Below are 23059 nucleotides of genomic sequence, written 5' to 3'. Positions count from 1 at the left end.
GTATGCTACCAATAATTCTAATTAAGCAGTTAAGATGAAGTGTAGACTAGAACATAACTGTTGCTCAATTTTTATCCAGAAATCCAACACCCACCTCTTTGTGGACCATTTGAAAATTGGAAGAAGAGAAGAGGATAGACTAGAAGACATGCATTGAAAGCTGTTTTTCCCTGTAATAACTTGCCCACCTACCTCAAAGATGGAACTTCTCGTGTTGTGTATTCCTCAATCTGTTGTATGAATGGATCTGCTATGTTGCATCAAGGATCATCCACACCCTAATATTCGTCAGTGTAGGTTTTATTCACTGTAGGTTTTATTTCCTCCCTCATCAATGCACAACATGTAGTCTGATGTATACTGACAGATCAAAGGATGGTGAAAAAATGTGCTATGCATTTATTGCCAAAAAAAATTATGAACTTGCATTCCTTTCTCATAGTATGCAGTATCTACGTGGTAGAATTAGTAGTAATACAGAAATCTCTCACAAATACAATTTAACCTGCTAGAAATATTCTGGACTCGCACTTTGTCTCCACCATTCTACAAATTTGATAATGATCTCTACAATACAGGAGCCACTTTGGTGTTCCAACTGACATCAAACTATGTAGGTAACTCAGTCAGTGATCTTACTGATACATTAGCTAACCGAGTCTCCAATATTTTTGTGCTCAGTTACATGTTTTTTGCGTTCAGGAGATTCATGTGATGAACAACAGTAAAACCTTTCACTTATACATTTTTTATTGGCTAATGTTACAGCAACAACTGGCAGCACGGCGAGTGGACTTATCATGTACTAATTGTGGTACCATGACAACTACTATATGGCGGCGCAACCCAGAAGGTGAAATGGTCTGCAATGCCTGTGGATTGTATTACAAGCTTCATGGAGTGAACAGGCCAGTTACGATGCGAAGAGATACAATACATACAAGGCGTCGAAGGCCAAAAGGGGACAAGAATTCTCCAAACCATCGCCATCGTTCCAGTGAGTATTTCATGATGTTTTATGATTTTGTTATCTAAGAGGAAAATGAACATCCATTGTAACCTGCAGCACAATATTGAACAAGATGAATTATGCCATAATCCACATTTCAGAGACATGCCATGATTGATGTCAGTTCCCCCTGCCCCCATCCTCCCTCAGCATGACAGTCTGTTCTTAGTTTGACCAGAAAGTGTGATTGCACTCTCAATAAATAAAAGGAAAGATAACCCATATTTCTGTTATAATGGACACTGCCTTCTGTACACTAATAATACAGCTTTTTTTTTTGTCCTCGTTCTACTTGATTTCTGTGCTGGGAAAGGAACTACTGTTTCAAGAAGTTTATAATCGTTTTTTTCTGTTTACGTTTGTTCTGACCTTTCCGAGAAAACCCATGCCAGGGTGGAATAAATGAGATACTTACGTTTAGTATTTGTTTCCATAAGACACACTCAGGGCTTAGAAAAAGAACAGCAAATAACTAAAATTATCTCCAACAACAATTGAAAAGCAGTGCTGGGCAACCAAAGATTAAAACATGACTCTCCTGCTTATTGACAGGATGTGCCTTAGCCAATTAGGTCATCTGAGTATGCTTACAGGACTGACTAAACCTAAATGTCACTGATAGTTTCTATCCCCACCCTCATTTTTGTTGTTCTTTGAACTGGATTGATGCTGTGCTCCAACTTTTCCTAATTTGTGCTAACCCTTGCATTTATACATAACTGCCATATCCACTATCGTGTCAAACGAAATGGTGCAGTGTTAAAGATTAGAGACTCAAAACCCCATCCAGCTTTAGGTTTTTCACGATTTCCCTAAATCTTTGAGACAAATGCCTGGACTGTTCCTTCGAAAGGGTGCAGCTGACTTGCATCTCCATCTTTTCTCAGACTGAGCTTGTACTCCAACACTCCTTCGAAAGGGTGCAGCTGACTTGCATCTCCATCTTTTCTCAGACTGAGCTTGTACTCCAACACTAAAGTTCTTGTTGTCAAAGGGACATTAAACCCAGATCATTCTTCCCTTACAACGTCCTGTATAACCTCAGTTTCCATATTCGAGTCTTTGTCTCCCCCTGTTATTTGTCCCCCTACAGCTCCTTCCAGTATATACTTAATTATTCCTGGATTTCATGTCCAACGTCTATCTAACCTGCCACTTCTGGTAAGGATCTTCTATAGACCTATTTTCCAACATACTCCTTTAAATATTTCTTAATTTCATATTTTTTCAGTCCACTTAATTTTCAACAATCTTTGATAGCATGACATTTCATGTTTCCAGTTTTATCTTCTCTGGTTTTCTAATGATTCACATTTCACTTTTACCCAATGTTTTACTTGAGACATGCACTTTCAGGAACTTCTCTCTCATTTCTGTATCAGTATTTGACACTAGTAGATCTCTTAAATAGAAGACAGCTTTACAATCTTCTTGCCTAGGTAGGTTATTTGCACTTCTTCCACTATTGTATTGTTCCCACCAAGCGAGTCATTATTTTCTTTTCTACTACTATCCATCACCTTCATCTTTATTTTGTTTATTCTTGATCTGTATTTTGTTGGAAATATTCTGTTCATTCCTAGCAACAAGTGTAAGTTTTCCTTATATTTGGCGATAAGGAATAATGTTGTGTGGGAACCTTAGCATCGGTGTGTGTTCCTGTTCTTCTTCCATTCCACTTCTGAAAACTTGTTTGGCATACATCATTAACATTTTGAAGCACCAGTTGTATAATAGTGGTGATAAGCTGCAGTCTTTCCTTACACCTGTCTTAACACAGACTTGTCTTTCTTGACATTTCCACTTTTATTACTTCCACATTCGGCTTTTGTAGATCTTGTAAATTGTTCTTGTATCTGTGTACTCTAGCCCCTGTCTTCTAAGGCTTGTGAACATCTTTTTCATTCGACACTGTTGAAGGTGTCTTGGTTTTTCTTCACTTTGACTTGATTAATAAATGCTATGTTAGAAATAGTTCTCCTGTTAAATTTTCCATTCCTAAAACCAGTTCAGACAAATTGTCCACTCCAACTTAAATAACTTTGTGGTTCCTTCCTCTGCCACGGGTATGTCACTCTGAAGATCTCTTAACAACTCCTGCTGACTTGTTTGGATTCAGCTCATTCAGTATTTTGTTAAATTCTGTGTTACTGAATCAACTACTTCTTTGTACATCAACTTTCTCTTCCCTTTATTATGTGTGCCTCGTAGATTAACATCTCTACATTTTACTTCATGGCTTGTCCATGGCTGGATTTTGCTGGCAGATTAAAACTGTGAGCCCTTTAGCTTGGTTGGCATTCCTGGCGAAAGGCTAGGTTCTGGGTTTGTGTCCCATTGCGACACACAGTTTTAATCAGTCAAAAGGTTTTGTAACTACAAACACTCTGCTGCGTAGGGGAAGACACAATCTCATCAATGGCTTCTCTGCCTCTACTTTTGCTGTAGTTGTGATGACCTATCATATTTTAACTATTGCTTTCTTTTTATGTTTATTCCTTTTTTATAGAACTGCTGTTGGCATTTTTACTAAGGCCATTGTCCATTGATTCAGATATTTTCTACTTTCTCATTTTGTCCTAAATTTTATGTATTCCGTTTCATTATGCACTTCTTTTACACCCTCTTCAATTTCAGCTTCCTGTTCACCTCTGTCCATATTTGAGTATGTTTGCAGTCCAGCATATGATTTCCAAGTCTTCGTCTATGATGTAGTCCAACAACAATATGAAGAAGATAGATTGCTACTTGCCACATAGAGGAGGCGATGATTGGCAGATGGGTACATTGGAAAAACACTGCTAGATATTATTTACATGAAATGTATTTGCGGTTGTGAATATGGACAACCATCAGTTGTATAATGGAGTGACAATGAAAATTCATGCCAAACCAGGACTCAAACCATATTTCCCACTTACTGCAAGCGTTGCCTTACTGTTAAGCTATCTGAGCATGACTCATGACCAGACCCAAATTTCTACATTTCATCAATCATGTGTCAACAACTCACACATGTACATTCGTTATGTGTATTATTGTACAGGGGAGACATATTAATTGGAAGATGTTTGCCTGTAGTTGGTGGATAAATACAATATTGCTGTGCCTGTGCAGTTCAGGATTACAATGCGATATTCCTGCGGAAATGCGTGCATGTCCAAAGAGACAGACACTGTGGCGTCTACAAACATTATGAAATACAGGAAATGTATTCACAGTTGTGAACACAGACAACCATCGACTGTGTAATGGCATGATGACAGTGAAAATTTGTACACGTCTCTGATACGAAGCCGGATTTACTGCTTGTTGCGAGTGGTCTCTTTACCATTAGACTATTGGAGCTTGACTCATGGCCAGGCCCAAACTTCCATATCAACATGTCAGTGACCTGCACTCATACATTAATTATGGATGTCACTGTACTGGAGAAATTTTAATTGAAAGTCGCTTGCCCAATGTCAATCGATAAACAAGGTTCTTGTCTGAAGGAACTTTGCAGCGTAATTCTGAACATCACAGGCACCGTAATATCATGGATATTATTGTAGGTTTTGGACTAAATTCTCCTCCAGATTTATGTAGGTAAATCAAACCTTGCACACATTCACATTAGCACAACTCGTGTGCACATGGTCATGCTTGTCTCTGGGTGTTAAGGCTCAGTTGCATCTAAGGTGAGCATGGATTTTTTTTTGGGGGGGGGGGGGGGGGGGATGCAGAAGAGGCTTGGGCAGGCAGGGGGAGGGATAGCAGGGTAAGGTGAGGGAAGATGGTAGTACTACCTGTCAGAGTGTGCAGGGATGAGGTGGTGATGGTGTAGTGGCCTACTTGGTTACTAGGTGTAGTATCAGGGGATGTGGTGGTGGTGGTGGTGGGGGGGGCAGCAAAAGGGAGAGGAGGGAAGTGTTACAGCACTGGAGAAGGTGGCTGTGGGAGGATGTATGGGACAGGTTTTGCATCCAGGTGTACTGCACAAATATGAGTCTATTGCGCAAATGTTGGGGAGCAGGGATGGAATGAGGACAGGCAAGGATATAGTGTAGGTTCAGTGGGTGGTGGGTTACCACAGTGGGAAGTGCGGGAAGGATATTCCTCATTTCAGGATACAATAAGAGAGAATCTAAAACTTGGCAGAGAATGTGACTCAGTTGCTCCCGTCATGGTTGGTACTGAGACGCAAGATGGTGGTCCTTTGTTGTTGGACAGTGGGTATGTGGTGTACGGTAGGCTGGCTATTGAGAAGACGAGGTAGGGAAATCTCTTTCTAGGTAATGTGGGGAGGGCAATTTTGGTCTGTGAAGGTCTCAGTGAGACCCTTGGCATATTCAGAGTGTGTGTACTTGCCGCTACAGGTAGCCATGGGTGGCTAGCCTGTATATAAGGCACTTCTTGATTTGGGATGTGTGGCAGCTGCTGAAGTGAAGGTTTTTTCAGTGGTTAGTAGATTTGATGTGGATGTATGTGGTGATGTATATGCCCTTGAGATGGAGGTGGACATTGAAGAAGGTGGCTTGTTATGGTGAGAAAGACCAGGTGACTTGAATGGGGCGAAAAGTGTTGAGGTTCTGGAGGAATGTGGATGGGATGTCCTCACCGTCGGTCCAGATCATGAAGATTTCGTCAGGTGTGGGGTTTGGGATTCTGAATGGTTAGGAAGGATTCCCTAGATGACCCATGAATAGGTTAGTGTAGGATGGTGTCCATTGCTGTATCACAGATTTTTTTGTAGATAACGCCTTCAAAGGAGAAATAATTGTGGGTGATGATATAGTTTGTTGGCTGTGGTGACTAGGAAGGAGGTTGAAAGTTTGGAGTCAGTTGGGCATTGGGAAAGATAATAGTCTTCAGTAGATAGAAGGCTGTGAGCATTGGGGATGTCTGTGTAGAGTGGAGCAACAATGACACATGATAAGAAAGAAACAGGAACTGTGGGGAGTCAGTGGAGGAAATGGTTAGTGTATTGTTATAGGAGGGTAGGTTATGGGATTGGACTACAGGTCATTGTCCACAAGGACAGATATTCTGCCTTTTGAGGCACAGTAAATGGCCACAATGGGGGATCCTAGTAGTTTAATTTCTGCGCTTAAGGAGGTAGGAGAGTGGGGAGTGTGTGGGGGGTCAGGAGATAGATACATTCAAGAGAGAATTTGTGGGATGGACATAAAGATTTGAGGAGGGGCTTGAGATCCTGCAGGATTTCTGGAATGGAGTCACTGTGGCAGGGCTTGTATGATGGATGTATCTGACAGCTGGCATAGTCTGTTTGCCAGGTAATACTTTTGATTGATAGCTACAGCTGTGGAGCCCTTCTCGGCATGTATGTTATAAGGGTGGTATCAGTTTGTTGATTTTAGATGTGACATTGGTTTCCATGTTGAAGGAATTCGGGAATTGTGGTAGGACAAGGGTCTGAATTAGGAAATTCTGGGAAGTTAACGGGAGATGATTAGTGGCAATGGGAGTTAATGAGTGGATCTGGAGACAGTGGGAGTGCATCAAAGTTATATGGAGGTGTAAATTGAGTGAGGCAGAGTTGAGTGTCAGTTTTGGACTGAGTCACTTTGGTTGGGTTAGTGATAAAAAATTGTTCCCACTGTGAGGACCAGGAGAGGTAGATACGGTCTTTAAGAAGCCCAGCAGGATTGAATTTTGGAATGGGTCAAACGGTAATGACTTTGAAAAGATCTGATACCCTTGAGACTGAGGCACTTTGAGGATAGGTTCATCACTTTGTTGAGCACCTGTAGTTCTTTTTAAGTTGTGGTGGTTAGAGTGAGTTCCCGAGGGTGTTGCAAATGTAGTATATCTCCAAGGTACTGTTTGCGGTTATAAGAGAAGGCATAGGTGGTTTGATGGATTTGATCATTGATTAGTTTCCCACTGCGAGGTTAACAACCGAACTCCTGTCTGTATGTCCGCCATCTTTTGACTAAGCCATTTTTAGAATGGGGTGACTCCGTATGCCAGAAGGATTTGGCAACTATAGTTGATTATCTCCATTCAAAATCTGGAATTTAACTTGTGTCCGAAGACCGTTGGACCACTATTTACCCACATGATTGCAAAACCTGTTTGGGACTTCACTTTTAATGTACATACTTTATCAGATAGGGTCAGCAGCAATTGTAGATTGTTCACTATTGGAGCTGTTGCATGCAGGAAGGTGTTGTCGCTAGGTAATTCTAAGGAAATATAGAGTTGTATGGGCAGTATTTCCACTTGGGGTAGACCTACTTCATAGCAGCACCTCATAAATATGGACAAGTGTGATATAAATATCCCTAGAAAAGAAAGAACCCAAGATTAATAATAAATACTGAAGCTTGCCACAATGTTCAAAGATATTGGGGTAATACATCTACATATGTACTGTGTAAACCACTGTGAGGTGCTGTGTGGTGGGTGCTCCCTATTGTACCACATATTCAAGTCCCTTCCCTCTACACGGAGTGCGGGAATATTAGGTGTTTAAATGCCTCCATGTTGGTTTCGCTACCCCTATGGGACAGTTGGCATCTGTTTTCAAATACATTTCAGTACCCCAATTCTGTGTTCCCTTGAACAGTCTTCTAAGATAGAGTGCACAAGCATTTTGTAAGCAGTCTTCTTTGCAGACTTACTGAATTTTCCCAGTATCCTACCAATGGACCGTAGCCTGTCACCTGCTTTACCTACAGTTGTGCCTATGTGATTATTGTACATCTTCTCAGATCGTTACGCCCAGGTACTTGTAATAGTTGTCTCCCATTGGCATTGTGGTGATGAGATTCTCTGAATTTTATGATGTGCACAATTTTACCTTTTTCTACCATTTTAATGCAAGTTGTCAGTCTTTTCTCCACTTTCAAATCCTATCAAGATCTGACTAGATATTTGAACAGGCTTTTTTCCCCCCAGATGCTACTCCATTAGAGATAACTGCATTACCTATAAGAAGTTTGAGGGTATCATTAATATTGTCTTCTAGGCTGATAGTACACTACATAACAGCAAGGGTCCCACAGCCAGATTTCCGTTCTTCTGTAGATAATTTGTGCCAGTATATTGCACTACGGCATATTAACCCTTTTACTGTGGTTGGCTTATGTAGAAGTCCACTGCAATTGGGCCCTGCAGTTGCCGTCCAGCCTGCTCTGCATGTTTACCAATCTGTTAAACAAAATTGCTGTGGAAGCAATGTCTGTGGTGTTATCTACCGGGCTTTCTGGTGTTCTGGATAGTTTTGTTTGGCAGTGTATTGCTACTTGGGCAGTCACTTAGAATTGTGGACGTGCAACGGATTTTGAGCTTCATTTAGCCATGCAGTGCGAGCAGAGGCACATTTTTTGTCAAAATACCCACTCTGTATTGCCTCCCATCTCAGCTGTAGATGTTTTGTCTTTGTGTAAGATTTTCTTTTGAAAATGAGCAAACTGTTTTACTCAGCCAAAGAAACCTTGAAGGTGCTATTAGAGATTGATTTCAAGGGCAGCAGTGAAAATTAATCTGATAGTGATTTATTCCATGACCAAGTGCATTGGCACAATAACTGACTGAGAAGTAAGCAACTGGGAACTGTTCAGTGGGCCCATCCGGTCAGCAGCCACACCTCCCATCGTTAAAGGGTTAGGCACATAGTTATGTTACATTTATGCCTGTGCATAAATGCATGTGCCCTTTCTCTCTTGTATGATTCTGAGTTAAATGCGTCACCAGTGTTTCCATGTTTGCCATGGCAGAGACCAGTTCAGTTTGTTGTTTGAGATCAGAAGTTGTTCTGTGATTCTACAACAGATGTATATCAGGGGTACTGAATAGTAGTTTTGAGGATCATTCTACTACCATTTTTGTAGACAAAGGTAACCTGTGCATTCTTCCATCTACTGGATGCAGTTCTTTATTTTAGGGATCTGTATTATATTGGTGTTAAAATAGGGGCTGACTTCAGTCAGAGAGATCTGTTAAAAGATCCTGCTGCAGTAGTTATTGAAGGCTTCATACATTGGCCTTATGATATCTGAACATGTTTCATTTAGCATTTATTTATCTGTTGACCTATGCTTTGTTTTGTACCTATTGTGTAAGTCGCTCTTTCTTAACGGAGGCTATATACCATGGAGGGTCCATCCAATCATAATCATTGTTGCTGCAACTACCTCATGGTCACTGATACCAGTTTCATTGTGGACGTCCTCAAAGAAATCAGGTATATTTGTTCCTGTAGATCTAATATGTTTCTGTTATGAGTTGGCTGCCAAACTATCTGCTTTAAGTAGTTTTAAAAGTAAACATTCCATCCTTTTCTGTTTTTTGCCTTTGCTGTACCCACCACTAATTAATTGCAACTATCTCAATGGTTTTTGGGTGATTAAAATCTTCTCCAATATTGATAGTATGGTTGGGGAACATGTGTTCTAGTTACATCTAAGGCTGATGTATCTCAAATATAGATTTATGCACACTCTTAATACTGAGTGTTGCCCAAACAGCTAAGAAGGAATGTGAAATGGGAGGAATAATACATGAAACCAATACAGTGAAGGCAACTGGAAGACTTAGATTTTTTGGGGAGAATTCTGGAAAGTGATGTGCCTCTGTAAAGAAAACTGCATCCTAGATTTTTAATGAATTATTCTGGAGTGCCCCAGTATTTAGAGTACGCACATGAAAGTATACCTATGACTTCAGAATTGCACTGCTAGGGTCTTAACAAGTCTGTACAGCCTGTACAAAATAGTCAGAAGAGTAATTTGATAAACAGTTTTTTGAAGAAAGACAAGCCTCTGTTGAAACCCTGTGGGGGTGAATTTAAAGAGTGGCAATAAACAGTTCTGTTGTCTCTGTTGTCTGTCTCTCATGTAGGGACCATGAGAATAAGATAAAAGTGTAGAGGCATGTGGATATCCATTTTTCCATCACTCTGTATGGGTTTGGACAGTAACAGAATGTTGTTGGGATTGGACAGTAACAGAATATTGTTAACTGTGGATAGTGTATAACTATCCACTGTTATGTTTTTGCTCTCTCTCTCTCTCTCTCTGTGTGTGTGTGTGTGTGTGTATGTGTGTGTGTGTGTGTGTGTGTGTGTGTTTTACCTCACATTAAAATTTGGAAATTATTGTTGCTTTATTTTGTCTCTAGTTGAATTGTATTAGTATTTTGCTGTGATATATAATGTTTTGCAGAAGCAGCCAATGGAAATATAGCTACAGAGGAGCCAGCAGACATGCTGGCAGCTTTACGTCGACAAATACAACCGCATCTAATGTTGGCGCTGCAGGCGGCGCCAGGACTTCCTCCACATTCGCAGGGACATCCTCCACATGGTCCTGCTTCGTTGTCAGTCATCAAGTCAGAGCAAGATTCTGCAACTGCTGGGGGCTCCGACAATGAATCTGAGGAACATGATAGGTCAGGTGAAAATGACCTATCTGACCTCCCCCTTAATTTGGTGGCAACCAGCTTAGCTGATTGATAATTGAACAGAAAGTCACTGTAACACAGGGATAAACTCAGGTTCTGTTGCTTCAAGAGTAATACACAATATGCACTGGCACATACAAAATTAAAGAAAATGGCTTTGGAATATGCAGATGTTGTAAGAGATCAATTATCCTATTTTAAATAACAATCCATAACAGTAATAATTATGCTCTACAAATGTATTATAATTTTTAAAATAATTTCATCATATTTGGTAATGATATGACATTCATATATTTCAGTATTGAAACCACGATTTCCTCACACTTATATGAAATTTAGATAACTGCAGTGAAATAATTTTCTGTTGCTTAACGAAGAGCACAAATCTGAAGAATTATGGCAAGTTTCCTTTGTCCTGTGTGATCAGTTTCATTTTGTGAGAAAATCATTCTACAACAGAGAAATCACCAGTAATGTTTTCTATCACCTACAAGCTCAACATCCAGGAAGGTGCCCAACTGTTATTTTTCAAAAAGCTAAGTGTCCTACTGAAGACAAAGCTGTCATGTTGAAATGTGACAACAAAAATATACAAAAGCTCAATACGAGCAGCATGTGCATTTCTTTCCAGCTTTTATGGCTGAAGATAAACAGTAAACAACACTGCTGGTGCTGCTGAGTCCTGACTAAGATAGGGCCAGTGCAAATGTGAGAGGACAACGTTTGTGTGCAAAAATGTTGTTTTCACATTTTTTCTTAATTTCTACTACAGAAACAAAAACTGCAGTAAAATGTGAAAAATTTTAACGTGAAATCCCATATTTGTGAATTTTATTTTCTAATTCCTTGAAATTCATTTATTCACCTCACCTGTTGATACACTTTTGAAAACAAATTGGACTCCATAAATAATTACTTGCTGTCATTTTAAAAACTGGAAAAATCAGCAGATGTTTGGTTGTACCCTGTCACATTCGTCACATTAGTTGTTCAGAAGTGTTTTGATGATGCTACTGAGGACATTTATCATTGAAATATAACAGAAACCATTTTGTTCATCGCAAGGCCAGTTGTCAGATGTACTTATTTCTGCAACCATTTCAACGACTCCAGAAAATACTTGTGTCTCAGTAAATTCTACAAATGTGCTAGCAGCACCTTAACAAACCCTCTGTGGCATTATTTTGGAAGTAACAAGACAGACAGATTTGCTGTGCTTATAGCAACATTTTAACTGTGGTTTCAAAGTAAAAATCTTTCATGGATAAAATACTGTCTAACATCAAAGACAAATTGTTTTCAAAAGTATTTGCAGAATATTTGTTATGCATTACTGTAGAGCAAAACTGTCATATTGTAAGAAGTAAAATTTGAATTTAAAAGTGCCTGTGCAGAATGAAGCTGGTTTGTTAGGAATTAGGTGGGTGCATAATCTGTATTTGATGTAAATTCTGCATGCATCTAATTTTCAGAAATATTTTGCTGTTTTGGACGGTTAAAGTTTGTGGATTTCATAACAGTGCACAAATACTGTGTAAGATTACATAGCTGTTGGCTTTTGAAGTCTGTCTTCCCTGTGTTACAGTTGTATCCTCTTATTCTAAGTGGAAACTGTAAAAATGGCTTTGTTTCAAGTGGTAAAGTGTGCAGCAAGTTGGACAATGAATTTTGTTGCCACAGCTGCCATTATTGTAATGCCATGGCTGTTCCCAAAGCAAGATAATTGTGTGAATTTAATTGTACTAATAAAATTTGCAGTATTTTTGTGGAGTATGAAAGATAGGTAGGGGTTGCTGTATGTGTCAACATTGTCTAACACCAAGTCGTATTGTAACAAACCACATATATATTTTCTAAATATATTCATTTTAAAATATTATGTGCTATTGGCTTGATGAGCATTTTTATAAAAAATGCTAGCCATTACACATTGTTAACTGTTGCCTGCTCTGCAATATGGGTCATTGTTTACATTGTAACTGTTTAAGAAAGTAGTATTTATTGACTCCTGAGTCACAACAACAAGTGAGGATATTTAATGACAGCAATAATCATCTAAGATATGTTACATTAGTGCTGACTGCCATCAAATGTAAGATTGTTTTTAGTCTTTCTCCTTTTTTTATTTGTGTGTGTGTGTGTGTGTGTGTGTGTGTGTGTGTGTGTGTGAAGATGAGAATTGCAGGCATAAGTAGTGAAGAGAAATTCTTTATAGATTTGATTTTTAGCTGCTGATATTGGAATTACATTTGATTAAACATTGTGTATTCCATCTGTCTCTCAGTACATGGTTCTGTATGTTGTTAATTACTGTAATTCAGCTATGCCCTTGCTATCCTTTCTAATTTGGTTATGTTGACAAAGTGGCTCAAAAGAACATTGGCCAATAATTCTGCAAGCAAAAATTTGTAACATGCTGTCCATTTTATTGGGCAATTAGTAGATTATTATTTATTCTAATTAATTTTACTTTTTATAAGTATTATTTGTAACATAATGATCTGTTATTTTGTAACATAGGATATCGAAGACATTTACATTTGGACTATGTACCCTTCTAAAACAGCCAAAAGTTCTTGAGATATTAACACACTAGTTGTATTACGCTTGTGCTACCAATAATTTTTTAAAAATGGAGCTCAAGAGTAATCAGACTATTTATCTTGTGCGAACATTAGTTAGATTTTTATTTAAAAAAGTGAATTTAAGAATTTTGTAACATTTTCATTTGGCTTATGACAGAAGGTTTTTTTTCCCCAGGTCTGCATTTAATGCATACTGTTGTTTTGCACAAAATGAAAGTAATCTCAAATTCTTGGGCTGTTGGAGTTGGGTTCATTACAACATTGCCACCAGCATTTGAGGCTCCTTGCTTGTTATTGTTACATTTTAAGCTTGACCCTCATAGAAATGCAGATTTTAGAAATAGTAAACATATTTCAGTTTTGCTGTTCAGTTTGCCTTGCCGTCCAAACTTAATTGTGCTGGTGGCTGTACACAGTTTTTATAGTTTTGACATGAAGTGAGTTTTTGAGTCACTTCTATTAATTTAATTTCTTAAATTTATTTTTTATATCTCTTGACTCATTGTAGATGTGAATTGTTTTAAGATGTAAGTCACAGCAGCGAACAATATTTGTTGTTGGGCTTTGTTTTCTGTGAATGTATGCACACAGGCTAAATACGTTATTTTGTTACAAGCATTTATGAAGTGCTTTAGTTACATTTTATTTATTATTTTTTCCTAATTTGTCACTAAAGAAGACGTTACTTTCTCCAGGGTAAAAATGAGATAGAGAGAGTGAGTGAATGAGGTTAGATAGAAAATATGGGAAAGTTTGATTCCAAGCAGTTTTCATTTGTATTGCATTAGTGACATTAGGAATATTAATCTTTTCTGCAGTTCGTACATTTGAATTTTTCCAGCAGCATTCATTGATAATTGCTGTGACTTATATAGAAAAGTTCTTTTTACCCAGATATGATGTGTGATTTGAGTGAGATTATTTGTTTTATGAGCTTTTTATACACAGTATATTTAATGAATCTCTTTTTTAACATTGTTGTTGATGGTAAAGTATTAACATAGACATACATTACCATAGTGGTTTGACTGATGAGTATTTTTATATTACTTAATACTGAAATTGTGGCACTTAACAATGTAAAAAAAAATGAAGACTTTTCTTCCTTTTTATGGCTCAACTTGAGAGAAATAGAAATAAACTAATGTGCTTATTAATATAAATACTCATGTTCACAGAAAAAGCCTAGCTTATGTTATTGCATGTTAAATACCAGTTTTGCTTACAGATTGATATTTTTCACTTGTAATACATATGTAACAACTGTAGGCAGCTTAACAAGTAATAACATGCTGTAATGGAAGTTAGGCAAGACACAATGTACATTATTTTGTAATGAAATCAGAGATATATAAAAAAGACAAAGAAGCTTATCACAATAATTTGAAGCCCTAGTGCAAATGAACACAGAAATGTTTGATTTTTATCCTACTACTGCCATTAAATAATGTATTGTGTATTTCAAAAGTTTTGAAAACTTTTAGGTAGCTAAAACAAATGAAGTGGTTGGCGCATGTAGAGTATCTGACATCCGGTTTGAGGATCAGACAATATTTGGCTCACTTATTCAGGCATCTCAGTCCTTACCAGTAGGTCTGATTTAATTGGGAATATGTTCCTTTTCCTGTGGTTAAGCATAAAATCTCATTTTCTGTATCATTCATAAGGGGATCCAGTAAAGTAGCTTTCACTGATTAAGATCTTCTGCTCCCACTCTGCTGTAAAATTCTGCCATCATGCTTCTTATTTTTGACCCTATTTACATCTGTAGCAATACCGTAATATCAGGTTACCTGCCATTCAGAAGGCTGCTGCACTCAGCGACTGTTATATTGACTTGTAAATAATAGATTTCAGTTAGAAACTAGCCATTCTCAATGCACTATCATTTTTGATCAGTGCATGTAATGCCTGTTGGTCGGGCTCCATCCACAGTTCATTGAATACTACTCAAACCTGACCAACAGGCATTACATGCATTGATCAAAAATTATAGTGCATTGAGAATGGCTAGTTTCTAGCTGAAATCTAGATCTGCCAATAAAAAAGTTAAAAAGGACAACAGATAGCTGAAATCTGTTATTTACAAACACCGTAATAAATAAACATTACAGTATGATTTGCAGCCAGTAAAGCTTTAAAGTAAATTATTGTTAAAAATCAGCATTTTCAGTATCTTCTGTTGCTCAGTTTCAACTCTAACCTAATGCATGTAAGTTTTATCAACTCCAGATTGTCGCACTTCCTTTGCTAGTCCTGGCCCCTCTTCCTTCCTGCTATTTGGCTACAGAAGATGAAACTGTTAAGCTGGAAAGCACTAAATGTATCAAACATTTCTGTGGCTTTTATTTGCACTACTGCAAAAATGTACTTTGAAAACAGATACTCTTTCAAAGATGGGGTGATTTTATTCCTAGACATTTAAATAGCAGTATTTATCAGTCTGTGACACACTTAAACATAAGGGTCTAGGAAATAAATGCTGTTTTCAGCTGTTATTTCTTAGTGCTATATCTACTTAATTTTTTTTTCCATTTCATTTTGTTTTCTTTGACATCTATGAAAGATATGGTGTCTGCTCTGCACACTACAAACATTTTGATAATTCATCTTACTTTGTTTTCCCATATTCTTCCCTGGTTTATAAACAGGGCCTGTAGTATTTTTTGTGGCAGGTATTGAACAGATGTTGGCATTCCACAGAAATTAATGCTCAGGTTTAGGGATTGGATCGTGTGATGCTATTGTTTACTCTGACAATATTCTTTAAACAGTGATACTCAAAAATGATGCTGCGATTTCGTGAAGAGATTGTAGGGTAGAAGAAAATATTCGGGACAGGAAGAGATTTAATTAAGTTAACTTTGCCTTCTCCTTCCCCCTTAACTCTCTTCTCAGTACTTAAGTATATAGTCATGCATCTTTCCACTTGTAGGATTTAACTTCTGTTGGTGTTCATGACATACAAGATATAAGGTAGTGCATCAGTATTTCAGAAATATGAAAGATTTGCTTACTTGAATTGTTAATAACTGTGTGGACATAACTGGAACAGAATGTAATTATTGGTTTAATTAAATGTTTTGTCATTTGAAAGAAAATTTATGTTGTAGAGCACATATTTTTGGAGGGTTACATAGATTTAAATTTCGTTGACAGACAAGTAACAAATGGAAGTGGTACAGTACCTGTCACTGATAATATTCTTATGAGATGGAACTGACTGGAAGCTTATAAAACTGAATTCAGGCTTCATCAGTATTTGATAAGAGATTTGGTGCCATAATGATATTATCTCCGTTTATGTTTGTTACAGAAGTATTGGGATTGAATAATGATGGGAACAATCAAAATGTTACAGCAAACAATGGACTGATGGATATGAAAGGTGGAAGGATATCCAAGATGGAACTTGGTTTTTTTTTTCATATACTCCATATTTTGGGAGTTAATGGATATATATTATTTTATATGTCATACTGTGCCACCTTGTGAGAACTGAGTAGTTTTAGTTTTAATCCGAAGCCTCAAACTTTCTTGACCTGTGTGTGAAAAACTGGAATGGGGAAGAAGTGGTTGAAGCATCTCATTAAAATTAAGGGGGGAATTGTGGTAGTCCAAAAGATAATTATACATCCTGTGACCTTGTGGTTTTATAAAAATTTGTACTGAGGACACTGTCTGTCAGACTCATTTACCCCCACCAATCCTGCCAACCAGTTTCAAACTATTATACCTTTAGTTAGATTGTTTGTGCACCCAACAGAAATGTTTGTGTTCCAAATTATGAAGATCTTAGTTTATTTTAACTTCGCCTTTGAGGTATCTCATTCTTCTGGTAGCACTGCTTTGTTTGCTCCTGTTCATTAGTATATAATGTTTGAATTGTTTGTTTTATGACTTGTAGTATGTATTCATTTACTTGAGCCATGACTGTTGTATTTGCTAAATTCATATTTTTGCTTGTCTCAACACTATAATTGTGATAACTTCCTTCTTATCTCTCTTTTTTTGATAAAAGTTCTTATTCATGTTCATATGAGGAAATCCTAATTTGGTTCAAACAATTTATTGTAGCAAAGGTTTTTGTGTGTGACATATTTGACATTGCTTACTTGTATTATGATAATGTGCATTGCTTCTTGGAGGCAGCTCTTTGTGATATCAATTTTTTTACTTATCATTGATGGTCCTTACCAGTGCACATTTTATATTTGCACCAGATTTTGTGAACAATTGACATTTGTCAATTTTTGAGATTTTGTTGCCAAATAATAAAACTGACGGCTATAGTTTCTGTTATCGCAGTTTTCTCTGGATCGATTTAATAGTTTATGATGAACTTGAAAATATTTTGTGCATTTGTGCACATAGATCACACCATAGTGTGCTGAGACATTCTTATTACATTTTATTAAGTATAAATAAGTTCATATCTTTTATATAGTCATTGAAAATACTCATGCATATTGTGTAATGATTGGTTACATATTCTAAACGATTTATATACCGGTGCCCAAACCCTGTGTATTAGTAACAGTATTATTTTTTGAAAATATTACATTTGTTATTGACTTTCAGTGAGTCATTTTAACTGACTGCCGACTCCAATTCAAGTGTCTTAAATCAGTCACCAGCATTGCCTTTGTGCTCTCTATGATAGCGTTTCTTTACAAATTTTATAGAAAATGGTTGTGTAATGTTTTTATTTTGTTATTTCATTGAATTTATAAAATGTAATGTTAAACATCAGTATTTGAGTGGTAATTTTCTCCATATTTCAACAGTCTACAGCATATTTATAGAGTATTTAGAGTTCTTTATTCATATTCAGTAGCCACTGCATTACAACGGAATCCATGACATTCTTCTTATTTATGTGCATGTATTTATTTGGCATGTTTTTTTTCACATTTCCATTAAGAACACATCTGATGATGTATCACAAATATAGTACTGTGATGTAAACTGCCTAGAGGAAAAAACCCTCAGTGAAATTGTATGTTCACATTGTAAGTCACTGCTCTCTGATCAATCATCTCTTCACTGAAAGCATTGTTCTTGCCATTTGTGATTAGATGCACTGAAAAATTTGAATCTTGGAAGCAATCTAATTATTGTATAAGATTAAAAGCTGTGGGGAGAAATGGTTTATTATTTAAAAATAAATTTTTTATATCAACAGAAATATATCTTTTTGTTAATTTTATTGTTAATTTGGCCCAGCCTTGTGTCATTTTCCTATTTAATCTCTGAATAATTCTAGTCACTCCCACTCATCTCCTAAAAGCTAATACTTTTTGTTACCCGTTGTTCAGTTGTAGGTCTGCTGCCAAGATCGGAGCTCTTAATTGTTTCATGGGCAGGTGAAAGGAAGTATAATTTCTTACAGAACAAAAATTGTGAGAAACTGTTTATTAATCACCAAAGATACTAATGCTACTACTTTATAGTAGTTAATTACTACCTATAACGTTATTAAATGATGAAATATAGTTTAATATTTATACGTATTATTTAGCTGTTAGCCAGGTAGCATTCAGGTACGTACAAATTCTATCTGTATTCCTATTTAGCAGTTTGTGATGTTGGCTGGTAGCTTGAGAAAAATCATCATAAATTCTGGACACAATGCTACTGCAAACTTTTCTAATCTAAAAGTACCTGTATTTTCAGTTGCAAGAAGAGGAGTGTTGAATGTCAAAATTGTTTTGAGATAAGCACGAGTAATGGCTGTTGGTAACTTGCTCCTGGTCACTGTCAGTTGCATGCTCTAGTTTTCTTGAAACTATGCCTTAGGTTAGGGTGCAAGTTAACTTTGCAAAGTCAGTTATGGTTAGCAGGACTCGTCCTCCACACTGTTTTATCCATCTTTGAGAGCTTGTGCCACTTAGAAACTGCAGTTTGACATGATTTTGCTATTGAACACTTGGAAAATTATGGCCACCATCTCTATACAGTCCAAAACAAAATTTGATGGTGTATTGCTGTTCAGTCATTTGCTGTGTTTTGTGCTTGCTTGGAGTCACTCAACAGGGTTCCACTAAAAGCTCGATCTTACTGAATGAATGAATGCTTGCTGGTGACTGGTGCTTGGTGCGCGTTGAAGGCCCCCCCCCCCAACCATCATTGATCGTGCTTGTATTGAAAAAAATTGTTCACAATACTTTTTATATTCACGTTTTAATTGAATCAGCCAGTGACAAAATTAGTAGCACATTTCTTCATTGCTTCAGTGTCTTCTTTTCTTTTACTATGAACTTGTGTAGATACCAAACACTCAGTACTTGAGAATATGTTGCACAACTTTTGTTGACAGGTTCCCCTTCATAGATGAACTACACTTGAATCTCCCAATAAACTAAAGTTGACCATTTGCCTCTCCTACAACCGACTATGTATGTTCATTCCATTTCACGTCAGTTTGCAACATTGTGCCTAGATGTTAAATAGACGTGACTGTCAAACAGCACACTACTGAAATTATGTTCAAAACTTACAGGATTGTTTTTCTGACTCATCCTCATTAACATATATGGCAAGCAAGAAATAGTTCAAGTCTCTTGCTTGATGTCACCTCCAACATCCAACGCTCGTAAGAATGGAAAAGTGAAGGGACAAGAACACTCAAAACAGTTATAAATGAACAGTAAAAAAGGGAGGTCAGCTCTGCTGTAACTGCTGTCCTGTGAACAACACTGTGAAGTTTTGCACCTACTTCCAGATACAGTAAAGACAATAATGCTTAAAACTGCACTTTCTGTGAATATAGTTAAAAATTCATCAGAATCACTAAGACTAGTCCTAAGCAACAGAAGGAACAGGGAGTCAACATCAAACCTAACAAACAACATATTGTGAAAAATGATGAAGGTGACAGTAATCACGTTTGCTACAAGGTTGCAAAGTGCAGCCAATTTCTTAACATTTTGTATAATTGAAAGTGTATTTGAAAATCAAGGGCCATTTGCATATATTTAAATGTTGCCAGCTCACAAGAAAGTTGTTTGAAAGTAGCATTATGTATTGATAATTTACAAAGCATTAAGAGTTGTTCTTTTGATTCAGTCTATTTGTTTTACAGATAGTGAAACGAAACAACAATTACTTAGAAAAACCGTTGCTCCCACCAGTTGTGAATTGCGCACTGAAATTTGACTTTTATGTGCAAAAGGATCTACAGTTTTCCAAACTCATCGAGAGTTGTACCTAGTTTACAGGCCCAAACTAATGACTAAAAGCAAGGTTAGGCAATGGTATTGAAAATTTAAAAATGGTCATACAAAATGTCTTTGATGAAGAACTGAGTGGTAGGCCCGGTATCCAGACTGATGAAATTATGTATGAAGTGACCAAGAACTGCAGTCTGATTGACAATTGCTCTGGCTGATTAACTGCTTGATGCTGGATACACTACTATTTACATGATTGTCATGAAAGCTTGGATGTAACAAATTGTATGCAAAGGAGACTGAAAAGCTTACTGACTATCACCCAGATACAAAGGAATGTATTTTGATCACTACTGACAAGGTGGAGAAAATTTATAGAACAATATAACATTTTTATACGCAAGAGATGTGGATATTGTACACCAACACAAAATGAAATTAACAGTCAATACTTTTGTGCCATTCAACTTTCCCAAAACTGATAAAATAAAAACTTTCAGTTTTCTTGCTGGATAATTTTGGGAGCATTTCTTGTGGAGGAAAACAGGAGTCTGGTTAAAAACAGTCATGATTGCAGTAAAATACATATTTGCAATCATTACTCGTTTTGATCAGAATGTAACCATCTTCAGACCATTTATAACGTGATGGTGTCAATGGTCTGAAGATGGTTACATTCTGATCAAAACTGGTAAACATTGCAAATAAATATTTTCTTGTGGTCAGGACTGTTTTTAATCCATTTTTAAAATATCTTGCTAGAGTCGAAAACTGGTGGCTGTCATTTCTGGGACAAATAGGACATTCTTTTGGTTGATATCAGAGAGTGAGGTCCAAGCTGAAGTTTACAATAGCCCTCAACAAGATGAAATGTGTCATGCAAAATTGATGATATGAGAAACTGTTGTCTGGAACAGTACTTCCCCATGACAGTGCTCATTCATATGACACTGCCTTTACTAAGAAAAGAGTGCCCATTGCTGTTGGGAACTTTTTGACCACTGTATACCTTGTAATTACTTCTTCTTGCACTTGAAACAATGGCTCGACTTACAATGGTTTGAAGATGACAAAGTCGAGCTCTCCATTGTCAACTGATTGAGTTCCCAGTTGGAGAACTTCCATGCAGAGACTGTGAAGAAGCTAGTGTAATGTTAGGAAAAGTGCTTAGAGGTGAATGCCAATCGCATGAAAGAAGTGAAGTAGAGTATTAGGGAAGGAAAACCACTAGATGGATTGTGGGGAAAAGAGATATTTGTTTCCTTTATTAGCATTGTAGTAAAAAATCCATAATTCAAAAATGAGTGAATACGACAGTGTAATACTTCGCTATGTATTCGCACTTGCTTATTACATAATGTGAACTGATGAATCAAAACATTGTGGCCATCTGCTTCATAGCATGTAGGTCTACCTTAAGAATACAATACATCAGTCATTCTGCAAAATATTGTAGGTTTCTGGAGGAATATGGCAACATGTCTATGTATAGGTCACACAATTCTCGTAAAATACAGATCTATTGTTTGTGGTAGGCAGAACTGGAGTGCAATAGGATCGCATATTATTCCAACAGGTTCATACCAGGCAAATTTGGTGGCCATGGTACTAACATGAGTTCACTACTATGCTCCTCAAACCACTGTTGGATGATTCTGGCCATGCGAGACTGACAGTTATTCTGCTGGAAGGTGCTATCACTGTCACGGAAGTCATAAAGCATGGAGGGATGCATGTCATTTGCAATAATGTTCTTGTAGTACACAGCTGCTGACGGTGCATTTTATAACTGCCACAGATTCTATTGGAAGTGGCTTGGATGATGGCATATCTAGACATGACCATTGCCCTGGTGTAATGAAAAAACATGAGTCATCCGACCACACAACATGTTTCCATTGATCCGCTTTCCAGTCTCAATTATCCCATGCTAAGTGCTACCATAATGAATGATACTGTTAACATGGGAACATGTAGGGGTCCTTTGCTGCAGATCCCAATCTTCAACAATGTGCACCAAGTGGTGTTCTCTAAACATTTGTATCTGCACCAATATTGTACTACAGTATATTGTCAGATCTGACAGTGATTACCTCCTATTTTGCTTTAAAGAGCGGGCAAACCTCTGACCCCCATGTTCTGCGATGAGACGTGAACGTCCAACACCTTCTTGGTTAGTCACTGTTTCACTGCCCTTCAACCATTTACTATAGATGCTTACAACAGTAGCACACAAACACCTTACTAGCTTTGCTGTTCACGAGATCCATGTTCCCAGGCGCAGTACCGTAACCATCTGCTCTTCGTCAGAGTACTTTCATGTCATTATATGCTTAAAGCTTTCCTGTTTAATTTTCAATTGTTTATTTGACTTGTGATGAAGCAACCTGAGATATTCTTACTTCCCCTCTTGTTTTGCCATCTGCCTGCTTAAAATTCATTTTTTTCCTCAACAAATTACCATTAACATACATGAGTATGATGTGCATTTTCGTAAAAGAGATTTGGCTCTATTCGAGAACGTGTTAGCAAACTAAGTCCAAAGTAATTAACAGTTTTGTCAAAAGTATTGTTTGTATAACTATATCTGCTAATTTCATCATTTAAACAAATAATTCAGCCTAACTCTTGTAGTAGAAGAAACTGTTAAAAAGGCGCAATTTTTCGATGTATTTAGTTAATTTAATGAGTTGAGTTTTAATTGTAATTTCTGTAAATTAAACATCAAACAATGTGTAGTTGCAGTGCCTGCTATTGTGATGATAATAAGGGCCCAATTTTTGGTCCTGAGACAGTCAGTCTACGGTTGAGCTTCAGACAAGAAACCTGTGTTGGTTAGAACAACAACAATGCATCAACTTAACCATGAAATAAGTGTTACA

The 23059-nt window shown here is 37.2% G+C and overlaps 1 protein-coding gene across 1 annotated transcript in view; it reads left to right on the top strand.

Moving 5' to 3' along the window:
* Positions 1 to 11673, top strand: part of LOC124595372 — an 80445-nt gene extending 68772 nt beyond the window's left edge. Inside the window, exons 6-7 of the mRNA XM_047134089.1 lie at positions 769 to 997; positions 10180 to 11673. Of these exons, the coding sequence (XP_046990045.1) occupies positions 769 to 997; positions 10180 to 10469 (519 nt within the window). The 3' untranslated portion in view covers positions 10470 to 11673. The remainder of the gene's footprint in view (positions 1 to 768; positions 998 to 10179) is intronic.
* The last annotated feature ends 11386 nt before the right edge of the window (positions 11674 to 23059 follow it).

The sequence above is a fragment of the Schistocerca americana genome, chromosome 2 (genome assembly GCF_021461395.2).
Source record: "Schistocerca americana isolate TAMUIC-IGC-003095 chromosome 2, iqSchAmer2.1, whole genome shotgun sequence".
NCBI classification, from domain to species: domain Eukaryota; kingdom Metazoa; phylum Arthropoda; class Insecta; order Orthoptera; family Acrididae; genus Schistocerca; species Schistocerca americana.
Note: the sequence above shows the minus strand (reverse complement) of the source record. Positions and strands in the feature narration are given on the sequence as shown.